The following is a 14878-nucleotide window of genomic DNA, read 5'->3' as shown; positions in this document are numbered from 1 at the left end:
GTTAGCAGAAGGAAAGAAATCATAAAAATCAGATCAGAAATAAATGAAAAAGAAATGAAGGAAACGATAGCAAAGATCAATAAAACTAAAAGCTGGTTCTTTGAAAGGATAAACAAAATTGATAAACCATTAGCCAGACTCATCAAAAAAAAAAGGGAAAAGACTCAAATCAATAGAATTAGAAATGAAAAAGGAGAAGTAACAACTGACACTGCAGAAATACAAAAGATCATGAGAGATTACTACAAGCAACTCTATGCCAATAAAATGGACAACCTGGAAGAAATGGACAAATTCTTAGAAAGGCATAACCTGCCAAGACTGAATCAGGAAGAAAAAGAAAATATGAACAGACCAATCACAAGCACTGAAATTGAAACTGTGATTAAAAATCTTCCAACAATCAAAAGCCCAGGACCAGATGGCTTCACACATGAATTCTATCAAACATTTAGAGAATAGCTATCACCTATCCTTCTCAGACTCTTCCAAAATATAGCAGAGGGAGGAACACTCCCAAACTCATTCTATGAGGCCACCATCACCCTGATACCAAAACCAGACAAGGATGCCACAAAGAAAGAAAACTACAGGCCAATATCGCTGATTAACATAGATGCAAAAATCCTCAACAAAATACTAGCAAACAGAATCCAACAGCACATTAAACGGATCATACACCATGATCAAGTGGGGTTTATTCCAGGAATGCAAGGATTCTTCAATATACGCAAATCAATCAACGTGATACACCATATTAACAAACTGAAGGAGAAAAACCACATGATCATCTCAATAGATGCAGAGAAAGCTTTTGACAAAATTCAACACCCATTTATGATAAAAACCCTGCAGAAAGTAGGCATAGAGGGAACTTTCCTCAACATAATAAAGGCCATATATGACAAACCCACAGCCAACATCATCCTCAATGGGGAAAAACTGAAAGCATTTCCACTAAGATCAGGAACAAGACAAGGTTGTCCACTCTCACCACTCTTATTCAACATAGTTTTGGAAGTTTTAGCCACAGCAATCAGAGAAGAAAAGGAAATAAAAGGAATCCAAATTGGAAAAGAAGAAGTAAAGCTGTCACTGTTTGCAGATGACATGATACTATACATAGAGAATCCTAAAGATGCTACCAGAAAACTACTAGAGCTAATCAATGAATTTGGTAAAGTAGCAGGATACAAAATTAATGCACAGAAATCTCTGGCATTCCTATACACTAAGGATGAAAAATCTGAAAGTGAAATCAAGAAAACACTCCCATTTACTATTGCAACAAAAAGAACAAAATATCTAGGAATAAACCTACCTAAGGAGACAAAAGACCTGTATGCAGAAAATTATAAGACACTGATGAAAGAAATTAAAGATGATACAAATAGATGGAGAGATATACCATGTTCTTGGATTGGAAGAATCAACATTGTGAAAATGACTCTACTACCCAAAGCAATCTACAGATTCAATGCAATCCGTATCAAACTAACACTGGCATTTTTCACAGAAATAGAACAAAACATTTCACAATTTGTATGGAAACACAAAAGACCCCGAATAGCCAAAGCAATCTTGAGAATGAAAAACGGAGCTGGAGGAATCAGGCTTCCTGACTTCAGACTATACTACAAAGCTACAGTAATCAAGACAGTATGGTACTGGCACAAAAACAGAAATATAGATCAATGGAACAGGATAGAAAGCCCAGAGATAAACTCACGCACATATGGTCACCTTATCTTTGACAAAGGAGGCAGGAATGTACCGTGGAGAAAGGACAGCCTATTCAATAAGTGGTGCTGGGAAAACTGGACAGCTACATGTAAAAGTATGAGATTAGATCACTCCCTAACACCATACACAAAAATAAGCTCAAAATGGATTAAAGACCTAAATGTAAGGCCAGAAACTATCAAACTCTTAGAGGAAAACATAGGCAGGACACTCTATGACGTAAATCACAGCAAGGTCCTTTTTGACCCACCTCCTAGAAAAATGGAAATAAAAACAAAAGTAAACAAATGGGACCTAATGAAACTTAAAAGCTTTTGCGCAGCAAAGGAAACCATAAAGAAGACCAAAAGACAACCCTCAGAATGGGAGAAAATATTTGCAAATGAAGCAACTGACAAAGGATTAATCTCCAAAATTTATAAGCAGCTCATGCAGCTTAATAACAAAAAAACAAACAACCCAATCCCAAAATGGGCAGAAGACCTAAATAGACATTTCTCCAAAGAAGATATACAGAGTGCCAACAAACACATGAAAGAATGCTCAACATCACTAATCATTAGAGAAATGCAAATCAAAACTACAATGAGATATCATCTCACACCAGTCAGAATGGCCATCATCAAAAAATCTAGAAACAATAAATGCTGGAGAGGGTGTGGAGAAAAGGGAACCCTCTTACACTGTTGGTGGGAATGTAAATTGATACAGCCACTGTGGAGAACAGTATGGAGGTTCCTTGAAAAACTACAAATAGAACTACCATATGACCCAGCAATCCCACTACTGGGCATATACCCTGAGAAAACCATAATTCAAAAAGAGTCATGTACCAAAATGTTCATTGCAGCTCTATTTACAATAGCCAGGAGATGGAAACAACCTAAGTGTCCATCATCGGATGAATGGATAAAGAAGATGTGGCACATATATACAATGGAATATTACTCAGCCATAAAAAGAAATGAAATTGAGCTATTTGTAATGAGGTGGATAGACCTAGAGTCTGTCATACAGAGTGAAGTAAGTCAGAAAGAGAGAGACAAATACCGTATGCTAACACATATATATGGAATTTAAGAAAAAAAAATGTCATGAAAAACCTAGGGGTGAAACAGGAATAAAGACACAGACTTACTAGAGAATGGACTTGCGGCTATGGCGAGGGGGAAAGGTAAACGGTGACAAAGCGAGAAAGAGGCATGGACACATATACACTACCAAACGTAAGGTAGATAGCTAGTGGGAAGCAGCCGCATAGCACAGGGAGATCAGCTCGGTGCGTTGTGACCGCCTGGAGGGGTGGGATAGGGAGGGTGGGAGGGAGGGAGACGCAAGCGGGAAGAGATATGGGAACATATGTATATATATAACTGATTCATTTTGTTGTGAAGCTGAAACTAACATACCATTGTAAAGCAATTATACTCCAATAAAGATGTTAAAATGAAAAAAAATAATAAAATAAAATATATCTCTTGGGAAAAAAAAAAATAAAGCCTTTGGAGTGTGGGCAATCTCATACCATCTATATTGGAAGAGAGCTGATGAGCAGACCATCCTAAGAAGCAGAAAGTCTAAATATATTTGATGATTGGCTGTGGAATGTGTTATTAGAACAGTAATTTTACCTTGTAAATTGGTTTTAGCTAATAATGAAATGATTTTGCATTTTCCACGTGTATGCTGACTCCAAATGGGTGAAGGATCAGAGAGATATTTGCTGGGTAGCAAAAACAAGCCCATATGGGGGTTTGTTCAAAACCCTACCAGGACTTGGCTCCCATAACATAATTTGTCACAGTATATTATAGTTTCCTGTAGACTTGTCTTTATCCTCCACTAGATCAGGAATTTCAGGAAACCATGGATTTACATCTGGGATACCGTAGTATCCCCAGGGCCTTACAATAATTGGCATTTGGTGGGCATTCCGAAAATTTGTTAAAAGGAAGCAAACAAGTGAGAAAAGTAGCTATAGACAATAGAAAAAAAAATATTGCTTACTATTCAATTCACCTTGAAATTATTGTTATTAAGCAGTTAGAGATAGGTACGTCTTACAGTACCTGCAAGGAAAGACTGTAGTTCCTTTACCATGGTAAGAAAAAATTTGCCAAAGTTATTCTACCTGTGTGTCATTGGCTAAACATACCTACCACATACCACATATATATCATAGAAAATTTTTATATAAAAAGATACTTTCAAATCAGGTTCTTGGATCCTTTTACACTACTTTCTTAACTATGACACTCACTATAACCATAGGAACAAGACACTGTGCTATGGACTGTACTCACTGTAACGTAACAATGCTACTATTTCTAGCACCATGGATATATATGCTTTGGAAGTGGATTAGTGGGAAAATGGCAAAAAAAAACCATCAGAAGAGAAAAGCTTTCTTGGAATACCAAAATGTTTGCTAAAGCTGAAAGAACAGAACATAAATACCCTAAGTATTAACAAAGAAATGAAAGATAGATATGATTTGCACATATGACATATATTTACCTTAGATCTCCCTTCTAATAGGGAAAGGCTATTAGAAGACATTCTGTCAATATCTCTATTATCTACCAGGACTAGTAATCTTCAGTTTACAAACTTGGCAATCTTCCAAAAATTGACCAGTATATAATGCAGAACAAACTTGATTCTTGGCCTCTGACTCTCAGGTTAGGGCTTTCCACAATATCCCACAGCAATAGATGACAAACTGCTCCTCTAGTACCTCTGGCAGAAAGATGCAAACATAATGTACATACTGTGCCTCTTCCTATTTTAAACAGTGACATGTGAAGTAAGAGAAAGTATGTTGCAGTGGAGACTTGGCCACTAGTCAAGGTTTTGCCCTAAGAAGCTGTGATACCTTGAATAAGTTACTTATATTCTTTAGCCTCAATTTCCTTATCTTTCAACAGAAACTAGCTTCCATTTCTACCAATAATTGTAGGGTTATGGTTAAATAGTATTTAAGGACATCCACAAAGAAAAGCAGAACTAACCACCAAGCTTAGTAAAATGTGTACCTCCTCCATAACCTTGACACATCCCACCTCTGCTCTTTGCCAAGGAAAGCCCAAAGCTTTCTCAGATTATGACAATGAAATTCATTGCCACTGTGTCACTCTGCAATACATTCTGATTGACATTATGACAAAACAATATTAGCATAAACTGAGGACTTCTGTTTAGCTAATGACTTAAATTGAATGCTTCAACTAAGCAAATCAAGATACAAATGCTTTACAGTACAGAAAACGATGTCTGGGAACATGCATGGAATTCTTGAAATTGGAAACTGCCAAAAAGATTTAATTAAGTACAATAATGAATTCTAACACATAAAGTACCACAATAAAAAAACAGTTTATATGAATTTAAGCAATTCAAATGTTAAAATATTAATTTGCAAAGTTTAAAACCAGTTCTCGTATTACAACTGATGGTACAATTTATGGTACATTGCTTCACAAATATGTTACATTTATTTATAAATCTGAACAAAAATCTTCAAGTTAAATATGTATGAATTTGTTACTATTTACATTAGTATTCCCTAAGTAGATTCTTATCTGTGGCAGTCCTTTGGTGATTTAGTAAAACTGTGAAAACATCCGTTTTATTATTGTTTTCAATTATAAAAGAGCAATTTCATTTATATAATCAAATGGATAAAAAAGAAATGCTCCTTAACGAGGAAATATTTTCTATCCTTAATGATTCTATTGTCTAAACAGTAGAAAAAAGGCAGATGATAATCAGGATTTTATCAGTTTTAGCTTAGACATCTAGTTATACCCAGAAACAATCCTCCCTTTTTAATGCCAATTAAAAAAAAAAAAAGAAAAAAGCCCTGAAAAGAATGTTTTCTTTAAAGAATGCCTCACACACTCCCTAAATAGAATTTTTAAAAATCAGTAAGGGGTTCTGTTTCTAATAATGGAGGCCTAGGTAATTCAGATAAACCATCTTATAGAAGAAAACTTAAAATGTTGAATAAAATATGTAAAATATCTTCAGTAAAGTTAAGAGGAATTGCTCAGCCAAGATCTAGGAGAAGGTAAAAACCAAGTGAGGCATTCAAAGCTAGCTGACTTTGCCCTAAGGACATTTGCTGACCCCAGAGAAAGAGCTGATACACAGTTTGGAGCCTAGGGGAAAAAGGAGTATAAAAGTCATAGCCCAAGGCCTAATGCCCAGTACGCTGACACCCTGCAGGGCTTCAGTCTCAAAGCAAGCATGAATCAGAAGCAAAACAACATGTATCTGTGGCCCTGTACTTTACTTTGACTATCCAGGAACCCTTGAACCACACAACAAAAATTTTCGCTAGAGGGAGATATTCTGTGTCTTTGCCACAAACTATTTCTACAAATAATTTTTCAAATGCAATTTACGGCACACAGTCAAACATAACTAGCTTGCAAGAGAATATAAAAGACATGAAAGAAGGAAACAGCAGAAACAACAAATACAAACTGACTCACAAAAACGTCAAATATGGAATAATCAGATGTAGACTGTAAAATAACTATTATCGCCATGTTCAAAGACAAAAGAAAACCTTGAAAACTTCGTAGGGAACCAGAAACCATAAAAATATATCATAGTAATTTGGAAGGAAAAAGTCTAAAACTGGGAAAAATACAAAAAATAAAAAATGCAATAGCCATGTTTATCATATTAGATACAGCTGAAAAGAGACTAGTGAACTAGAAATTGGATGAAAACACTATCCAGAATGCTCCGAGTACAGAAAAAAATGGAAAATATAGATGAGAGGGTAAAACACACAGAGGATACAAAGAGGAGGTGTGACATAAGTTCATTTGGAACTTAAAAAGTAGAGGAGCGAAAAAGGATCAGAGGAAATAAATTAGAAGAGAAACTATGTAAGAATTTTCCTTAAGCTAGAAGGGACTTCATGGTTATTTAACACCAGAGGTCTCCACTCCATCTACTATGTTTTCTATCCCCAAAGAAAATATTACCTAGCTAGCAATTATGATGATACATCAGTCATGAATAACAAGAAGGCATCACTGTATATAAAGCAGACACTGTTAAAAAAAAAAGAATAAATTCCCAAGGTAGAGTCAGAGGAGTTGATTAAAACATTTAAGCTTGACCTAATAGGTGATAGAGAAAAATGTAGAATAACAGAGAAAACACATTTTGGCCTCTAATCTTATATGAGGTCAAAAAGAAAAGTTGAGTTAATTTCAGAAAGCGGAAATCATACAGGGCTCATTTTTAACTATAATTTAATATTAGATATTAATAACAAAAGCATAGACAAAATCTGACAACTAAAAGCCATCCATTTAGAAGTTTTAAAACACTCTTTTAAAATATTTCTTGGATCAAAGGGGAATTTGTAATTGACAATAAAAAACACTTTGAAAAAAACAATAAGAGCACCCGAGATTAAAGTATCAAAACTTGCAGAATGAATCTCAAGTTCCACTCAAAAGGCAATTTATATTAAGTGTACATATTAGAAATAAAGACTAAATAGAAAAAAGATTCAAATATTCAAGATAGAAGACAAAAAGAAAGGAATTTTAAAAAATGAGCAGAAATTAATGATATAAAAATGTAAATAATAAAGTCCCCAAAAGCTCATTTTGAAAGGAAAGGTGACTAACACTTATTATGCACCTAAAATGTGGGGCAGTATGTTGCTATGCACTTTACATATTTTCTGCATTTAATTTTCCTGGTTACCCTTCATATAGATAATATACTAAAATCACTGCATGCTGATTTTCTAATAAGCAAAACCTACTTATGAAGAAATGGTTCAGGAAATAACTCTTAACATCCAGAAAGGTGTTTTAAAAAACAAGTAGAACTTTTTATTAGTAGTACCAAAAAGTTGTATGGATTCACTCAATTTTTATAATCACAAGTTCCTTAAAAATTGAAATGTACAAAAATAAAAAAATCTAGAGTGATAAGTAACTATAGATTTCTTAACAGTAATGGTCAAGTACCTGTCCAAATGTGGATGTAGAACTACAGCCAAGTGTGAGATGACAAAACCAGCCTCCAAGAATCTTTACCTTAAAATTAGATAAACGAAGTAGAAAACGATGTATTTGGGTGCATGTTAATTTGTCTCAAGTAATTCAAAGAATAAAGGGAAGAAAAAAGACACATACTTCAAAGAAGTACTTTTTTCCATAGGCCAATATTTATTTGTAAATTAATCCTACTTACATCACTAGACTTGCATTTTTCCTTGTGAGAATATATAGTCCACTCCAAAAGCATATTTATTGGTTTGGTTAAAAGCCCAGATGTCTCGCTTCCTGACCAAAAGATTTCAAGAAGAACTGCCTTTCCTGTTATTTTCAGACTCTGAGAATCTGACCAGTCATACAACCTAATAAAAATATGAATGAAAAGTATATCTTTATGCCAATTTGACCACTACAGTTATTAGGCATAATATCTGCTAATTTGATCATTATGGTTATTAGGCATAATATTTTGTCATAAAACAAAAAAATTCTAGCAATTTCTGAATATAGAAGTCTATTAATATATAAGGATTATAATATCTAGTTATAATAAACAAAATTTTTTAAATGGCTCCATTTCAACATAATCATCAACAAGTACACACTAATGCAACTGCAGGGTTTAGAACATAGGCAGAACTTACAGATATTATAGATTCAGTATTAAACCTAGTATAGCTTTTTACTTAAGCATTCAGTTACTAAAGAATTCAAAAATATACAAATTCTGAAAAATAAAAACAGTCTTACCTATCCAAATGTGTAAGTTAGTGAAAAATAAAAATGTGAAGTAAGGAAACATGAAAAAAGCATACAAACATTTACAGCTACTGAAGGACTGAATCTAGACATATGTTTTTAAAATAAATCTATATACTTGAAACTAGAAAACAAGGTGTTTTTTTTAGAAATATGTAGATAAATAATTAGAAAAATGGTACATAAGACAATATATAGAAAAAATGTTTTTTGGTGATTAAAACTTACTTTTGACTCAGATGTCGGACTTCACTTTTAACTAAATTAAAGAAAAATTTGAGCAGTGTCAGGTGGAGCAACTTAGAGCCAATAATATTTTCTGAAATTTGATGACAAAAACTTTCACTGAAAAGGCAAGACCTGGAAAACATGAACCCAACAATCATATAACATGCAACAACTCATTGAGTAATTTGTGAGCAAAGTATTTCTTTCTTCAGAAAATCACTGGAATTTTAATAAAGCTTGCTCTAACAAAATATAAAGCAAATTCAACAAAATTTTATGAATAATATATTTTCTTCCTTTAAAAATTAAACCCTGTCAAATACCCCATGACAGTTAATTTTCTAATAATAGAGATCTAATTTCTCTATTTTTCAATGATTGTTAATGGTTAACAACCATCTGGTACTCTCCCCTTGTATTCTTTATTTCACTGAAAAAGAAAAAAAAACTATGAATTTCATTAAACCCTTTTGATTCAGATGACCAGTTACACTTTCAATTTATAATACTCCCTATAATCCTCCTCTTACTCAAAATTATTTCATTTTTCATTATTTAGTAAAATGAAGGTCATTTAGAGCTATTTTTTTTGAAGTTTTAAAAATTCAGGATTTATTTTCTTTCCATCTTCTGCAGCAGTCCTATCCAACAGAGCTTTCCATGATGATGGACATGTTCTACTGAACACCTGAAATGTGGCTTGTGCAAAACTGAGGTGTTGAATTTTTAATTATTTAATCTTAATTAAATTTAAATATAGTCACATGTGGCTACTGGCTATGGGGTTGGACAGCACAGTTCTATAGTATTTGTTTGTTTGTTTGTTTGTTTTTTTGCGGTATGCAGGCCTCTCACTGCCGTGGTCTCTCCCATTGCGGAGCACAGGCTCCGGACGCGCAGGCTCAGCAGTCACGGCTCACAGGCCTAGCCGCTACACGGCAGGTGGGATCTTCCCGGACCAGGGCACGAACCCATGTCCCCTGCATCGGCAGGCAGACTCTCAACCACTGCGCCACCAGGGAAGCCCTATAGTATTTTTTAAAAGAGAACATAAAATTACTCAGAACTCCAGGACTAAGAGAGAGAGTCCAGGCAACAACATTTATTACAATTTTCTTCCAACTTCATTATCAATTATACCAACAATGTACTTATAACTCTGTACCTCTGTCTCCATCTTCCCCATCTATTTTGAATACCACACTCGCAGATTAGGAGGGCCCTTAACAGCTATTAAATGTAACAATCCATTTAATACTCAAATCTGTTCTAAAAGATCCTCCTTGACCATATAGTTATTCAGTCTATCTGAAAACTGCCAGAGATGGATACCATAGTATCTTTCCTCTTTTTCTAAAAACACACATTATGAAATATTTCAAAAATACACTCAGGGACTTCCCTGGTGGTGCAGTGGTTAAGAATCCGCCTGCCCACGCAGGTCCGGGAAGATTCCACATGCTGCAGAGCAACTAAGCCCGTGTGCCACAACTACTGAGCCGGCGCTCTAGAGCCCACGAGCCAGAACTGCTGAGCTCATGTGCCACAACTCCTGAAGCCCGTGTGCCTAGAGCCTGTGCTCTGCAACAAGAGAAGCCCCCACTCACTGCAACAAGAGAAAAAGCATGTGTGCAGCAACGAAGACCCACTGCAGCCAAAAATAAATAAATAAATTTATAAGAACAAAAATACGGGGCTTCCCTGGTGGCGCAGTGGTTGAGGGTCCGCCTGCCGATGCAGGGGACACGGGTTCGTGCCCCGGTCTGGGAGGATCCGACATGCCGTGGAGCGGCTGGGTCCGTGAGCCATGGCTGCTGGGCCTGCGCGTCCGGAGCCTGTGCTCCGCAACGGGAGAGGCCACAACAGTGAGGGGTCCGTGTACCGCAAAAACAAACAAAAACAAACAAACAAAAAACAAAAATACACTCAGAAGTAGACGAGTATCACCCAGCTCATCTGTATTCCTACCACTTTCCTGGGAACCTTCCCCGAGACTCCCAACAGACCCAATTATTTTGTAATTAAACCTGGGTATCTGTTTATTAAAAAGTCTACTTTTAAGCTGCCTGAATTCCATTTCCTGTAGCATCAATTAATTCATCCAAGCATTTATAAGGCACTTATTATGTTCCAGACATTATAAGCACTGAGGAGGGAGATGTTTAACACTGAGCATCTACTCTTCTGAAAGTCAGAGGTTGCATACACTGTTGGTGGGAATGTAAACTGGTGTAGCCACTATGGAAAACAGTATGGAGATCCCTCAAAAAATTAAGAGCAGGACTACCATAAGATCCAGCTATCCCACTTCTGGGCATTTATCCAAGAATATGAAAACACTAATTTGAAAAGATATATGTACTCTTCTGTTTATTGCAGCATTATTTACACTAGCCAAAATATGGAAACAATCTTAAGTGCCCATCAACAGATGAATAAATCACAATGTGATACATACACACACACACACACAAAAGAATACTATTCAGACATAAGAAAGAAAAAAATCTTGCCATTTGTGACAACATGGATAGATCTTGAGAGTATTATGTTAAGTGAAACAAGTCAGACTGAGAAAGACATATACCCTACGATTTCACTCATGTGGTATATAAAAAACAAACAAATGGACAAAATAATTGAGCAAACCAGACCAAACCAAAACAAACACAGATATGAATAGAGTAGTGGTTACCAGAGGGGAAGAGGTAGGGCAGTGGGTGGAGAGAAGGGGATCAACTGTATGGTGACAAATGGAAACTCAATTTTTGCTGATGAGCACACTGTAGGTATACAGAAATAGAAATATAATGTTGTACACATGCAACAAATATATTACAAACCAATGCTACCACAATAAATTAAAAAAAAAGTCAGAGGCTGATTTAAGTGAAAAACTTAACTCAAAGGAAAGGGCAAGAGATAGGAAGTGACATTTGACTTGCATTTTAAAGGATAATTAGGAGAGGCCAGGTATTTATAGGGTGGCAAGAATGGAGGTTTATATAGACAGATAAAACATAAGAGCAAAGGGATAAGAAATGAAAATAGTTCAGTCATTGGGCATGCCTGGGAAAATGATGAAGAATGGAGACATACATAGGGCTAAATCATGAAGGGTCTTACATGTTTTGCTAAGGAATTTAAAATGTTTCCTACAGGTGATATGTGTGTTGAAGGACTTTTATCTGGGAAATGAAAAGACCACTTTGGAAAGAGCATACTTTCCAAAGCACACTTTGGAAAGAGCATGCTTCCAAAGCATGTACTTTGGAAGATAAAGGAAAAAGTAGGATCAAGATCAATAAAGTGGATATTGCAACAGTTTACATAAGAAGCAATGAAGGCTTTTTAAATAAAGGTGATGACAGCGAAGGAAGAAACAGATTTGTAAATTAGGAAGAATGGCAAATATGTAAACCATATATGCTCACATCCTACACCTATGCTGGAACAGTACTGTGTTAGAATTGTGTTTACACCTTCAAAAGTGTGGGAACTGTTATTTTATCTTTTTACCCCGAAACATAGCACAATGCCTGGCTCCCCGTAACTACTCAATAACATTTTTTGAAAGAATGAGTAAATGCATGCTAGCTAGCTGATTAGCCTCCTTCAAATATAACACAACCAAGATGGTAGGTAAATCCCTATGATCTCAAAGAGGTAACCAAAGATCTAGCTTTTGCCTGGCTAGTCAAGTATCCTTTCTCTTACTACTATGGACCGCCCTAAAACTGAACATTTGGATAAAAATAAAGTACTTCCCAGACAAAGGAAGGCTATCAGATACAGAGAGCTATCAGAGAAGACATAGAAAAATGATTACTTTTGTTTGAGAGAAAGAAGCAGAAATAGGAGGGATTTCTGAAGAGATTAACATATGGAAGACAAAGGAAGGATCTAGGCAGATGACAGCATGTGCAGAGGCATGAAAGAGATGACATATTTAGGAAACATTAAGTTCAGTTTCAAAATTCAAATTTCTAGCTGAAAAAATATAACAGAAACACTAAAACAGATATTGTATACAGTTACAAATGTTTATACTGTTGATAACCAAAATTTTATGATATTCATATCCAATAAATTCATTTTCTTAATTTTTAAAATATGCAAACTTATTTTGTTAAAAAATAAAATAAAAATAAATAATGATTTGGCATTCCTGTGAGCCATTTCATATATTTATTAAACATTTTTTAAAAATAAAATGATTGACAAACATGACCAACTTAGACTTGGCCTTTGCAATAAATACAACACACAGACATTACACACACACAAAAATTTTTCTAAAAAGAAATGTACTTCTTTTATCAGTATCTAAAAAATACATAGCAGAACACTAACTATATGAAATTTAACATCCTCACATGTGAAATTCCTTACCTGATAAGCACTTCTATTAGAGACCATGCCCCTTTCATACAAGTTGGACACTGAAACAATTCTAAGTAATATCTTGACATGGCTGGGGACTTCCAAGGAGGGTGAAGGTGAAGAAGAGCTGACAATATATGAAAGTATCGACCAGAAAACGTATCTATGTTATCCTATTATTTAAAAATAAACAAACAAATAAAACACAATAGCTAAAAGTACAGTTTTACCAGCTAATTTAGTTTAAAACTGTAATAACCTAGACCTAACTTTCTTGGCAAAAATATGTGTGTGGACAAAGAACAGATGGAAGCATGATGTTTAGCTAATTAAATACTGCAACTGAGAGAGAGGCACACTCTAAATATGTACCTACATATTAGATAATCCTAGCTATTGGGACTAATCTATATCATATGTCCATTTTACTTCTCATGATTATAGTGTGATTAAAAGAGTTCCCAAATGTGACCTGAAATGAACTGAAGAAACTTTACATGTAACATTCTGACTTATCACCAACATTAGTCTGACATAGCTTAAACCTGTTGTTTCTTCAAATTGTCACCTAGATGAAGAATATGACTAGAAATCTACCTTTGAAAAGCTGTTCCTAGTGATTTTCACAATAGGAACAAGGAGTAAGTTCAGTGTCTACATATACTATGAATAAAAATCATTACCAGTGTACTAAATGAGTAATTTACTAAATGACATTCTAGATCCTTATAATTTGATTTTTACATTAGATACTTTACTGCCACAGAAAACAATTCTGAGAAAATATTAAGTTAAAACACTCAGAGTAATACCTAGCATAGAGTTTAAAAACAGAAAAGAAATGGTAATAAATAGGTACTGCATTTATTATTAAAATGAGGAAAAGAAATAATGAAGAGAGAAAATAAACTATAAACTTACAAAAACTGAGAAAGTGTTCATAGTTTAACATTCTTTGAAAGACTATAAAACCCGTAAGACTGCTCTTACCTGTAGAATGTTCTCTAGAAGAGCGTGAAGAAGGCAAACAGGAGGGATATAATGTGACTGCAAAGAGGAAAGTTCCTCAATTGCTTCTTTAAAAAACTGTCCTTCTATGAGGCTTTCAATTAAATTTAATACACCTCTGGGAAATTCAGCATTTTTAACCTAAGAAAGGAAAGATTCTATGACTCAAAGAAAAGAAGGGGAAAATTCTGAGATGAAATTTTGTATTAGCAAGGAGCCTGAATTTCCTCATCCGTAAAATGAACAATCCCTGCCCTCACTACTTCACTATGTTGTTATGTGGTTCCAAAAAAATGATTTGTATGAATGTGTCTTACAACAATAAAATTGCACTGCAAAACATATACATTATTGTTTTATTTATTATTCTCTGTCACCTTGAATAGTAAGAGGAAACACTACCTCTAAAGGAAAACTTTAAAAGGCATTTGCAAAGTCTGGCTGATAATGAGACTTCAGTTGGAGGTACAACCACACATAGTTTTAATTTAGATGCAAAATTATTTTTTGGTGTTCTTTTAAACTTATAAGCAAACTATGCCTATTAAGATATGCTACATATATTAAGATGTCATCAAGCAGAATCAATATTTGCAAAAAGTGACAACTGCTACAGTATCATAAAATTACTCTGAACATGCACATTAATATAACTCTTAAGAGTTCCACAAAATACAGCCCCCTTGGTCAAAATATTTTTAACAATAAAAGTGACTCATTTC

General features: G+C 34.7%; 1 protein-coding gene across 3 annotated transcripts in view; it reads right to left on the bottom strand.

Moving 5' to 3' along the window:
• SLF1 (SMC5-SMC6 complex localization factor 1) overlaps positions 1 to 14878 on the bottom strand; it is a 66167-nt gene that overhangs the window by 20790 nt on the left and 30499 nt on the right. For all 3 annotated transcript variants that reach the window (XM_079917129.1, XM_079917131.1, XM_079917130.1), the window contains exons 11-14: positions 14139 to 14297; positions 13158 to 13321; positions 8766 to 8897; positions 7975 to 8140 (exon numbers count right to left, since the gene is read on the bottom strand). In XM_079917129.1, coding sequence (XP_079773255.1) covers positions 7975 to 8140; positions 8766 to 8897; positions 13158 to 13321; positions 14139 to 14297 — 621 coding nt within the window. The remainder of the gene's footprint in view (positions 1 to 7974; positions 8141 to 8765; positions 8898 to 13157; positions 13322 to 14138; positions 14298 to 14878) is intronic.

The sequence above is a fragment of the Stenella coeruleoalba genome (assembly GCF_951394435.1).
Source record: "Stenella coeruleoalba genome assembly, chromosome: 3".
Lineage (NCBI taxonomy): Eukaryota > Metazoa > Chordata > Mammalia > Artiodactyla > Delphinidae > Stenella > Stenella coeruleoalba.
This window is presented reverse-complemented; position numbering and strand designations above follow the sequence as displayed.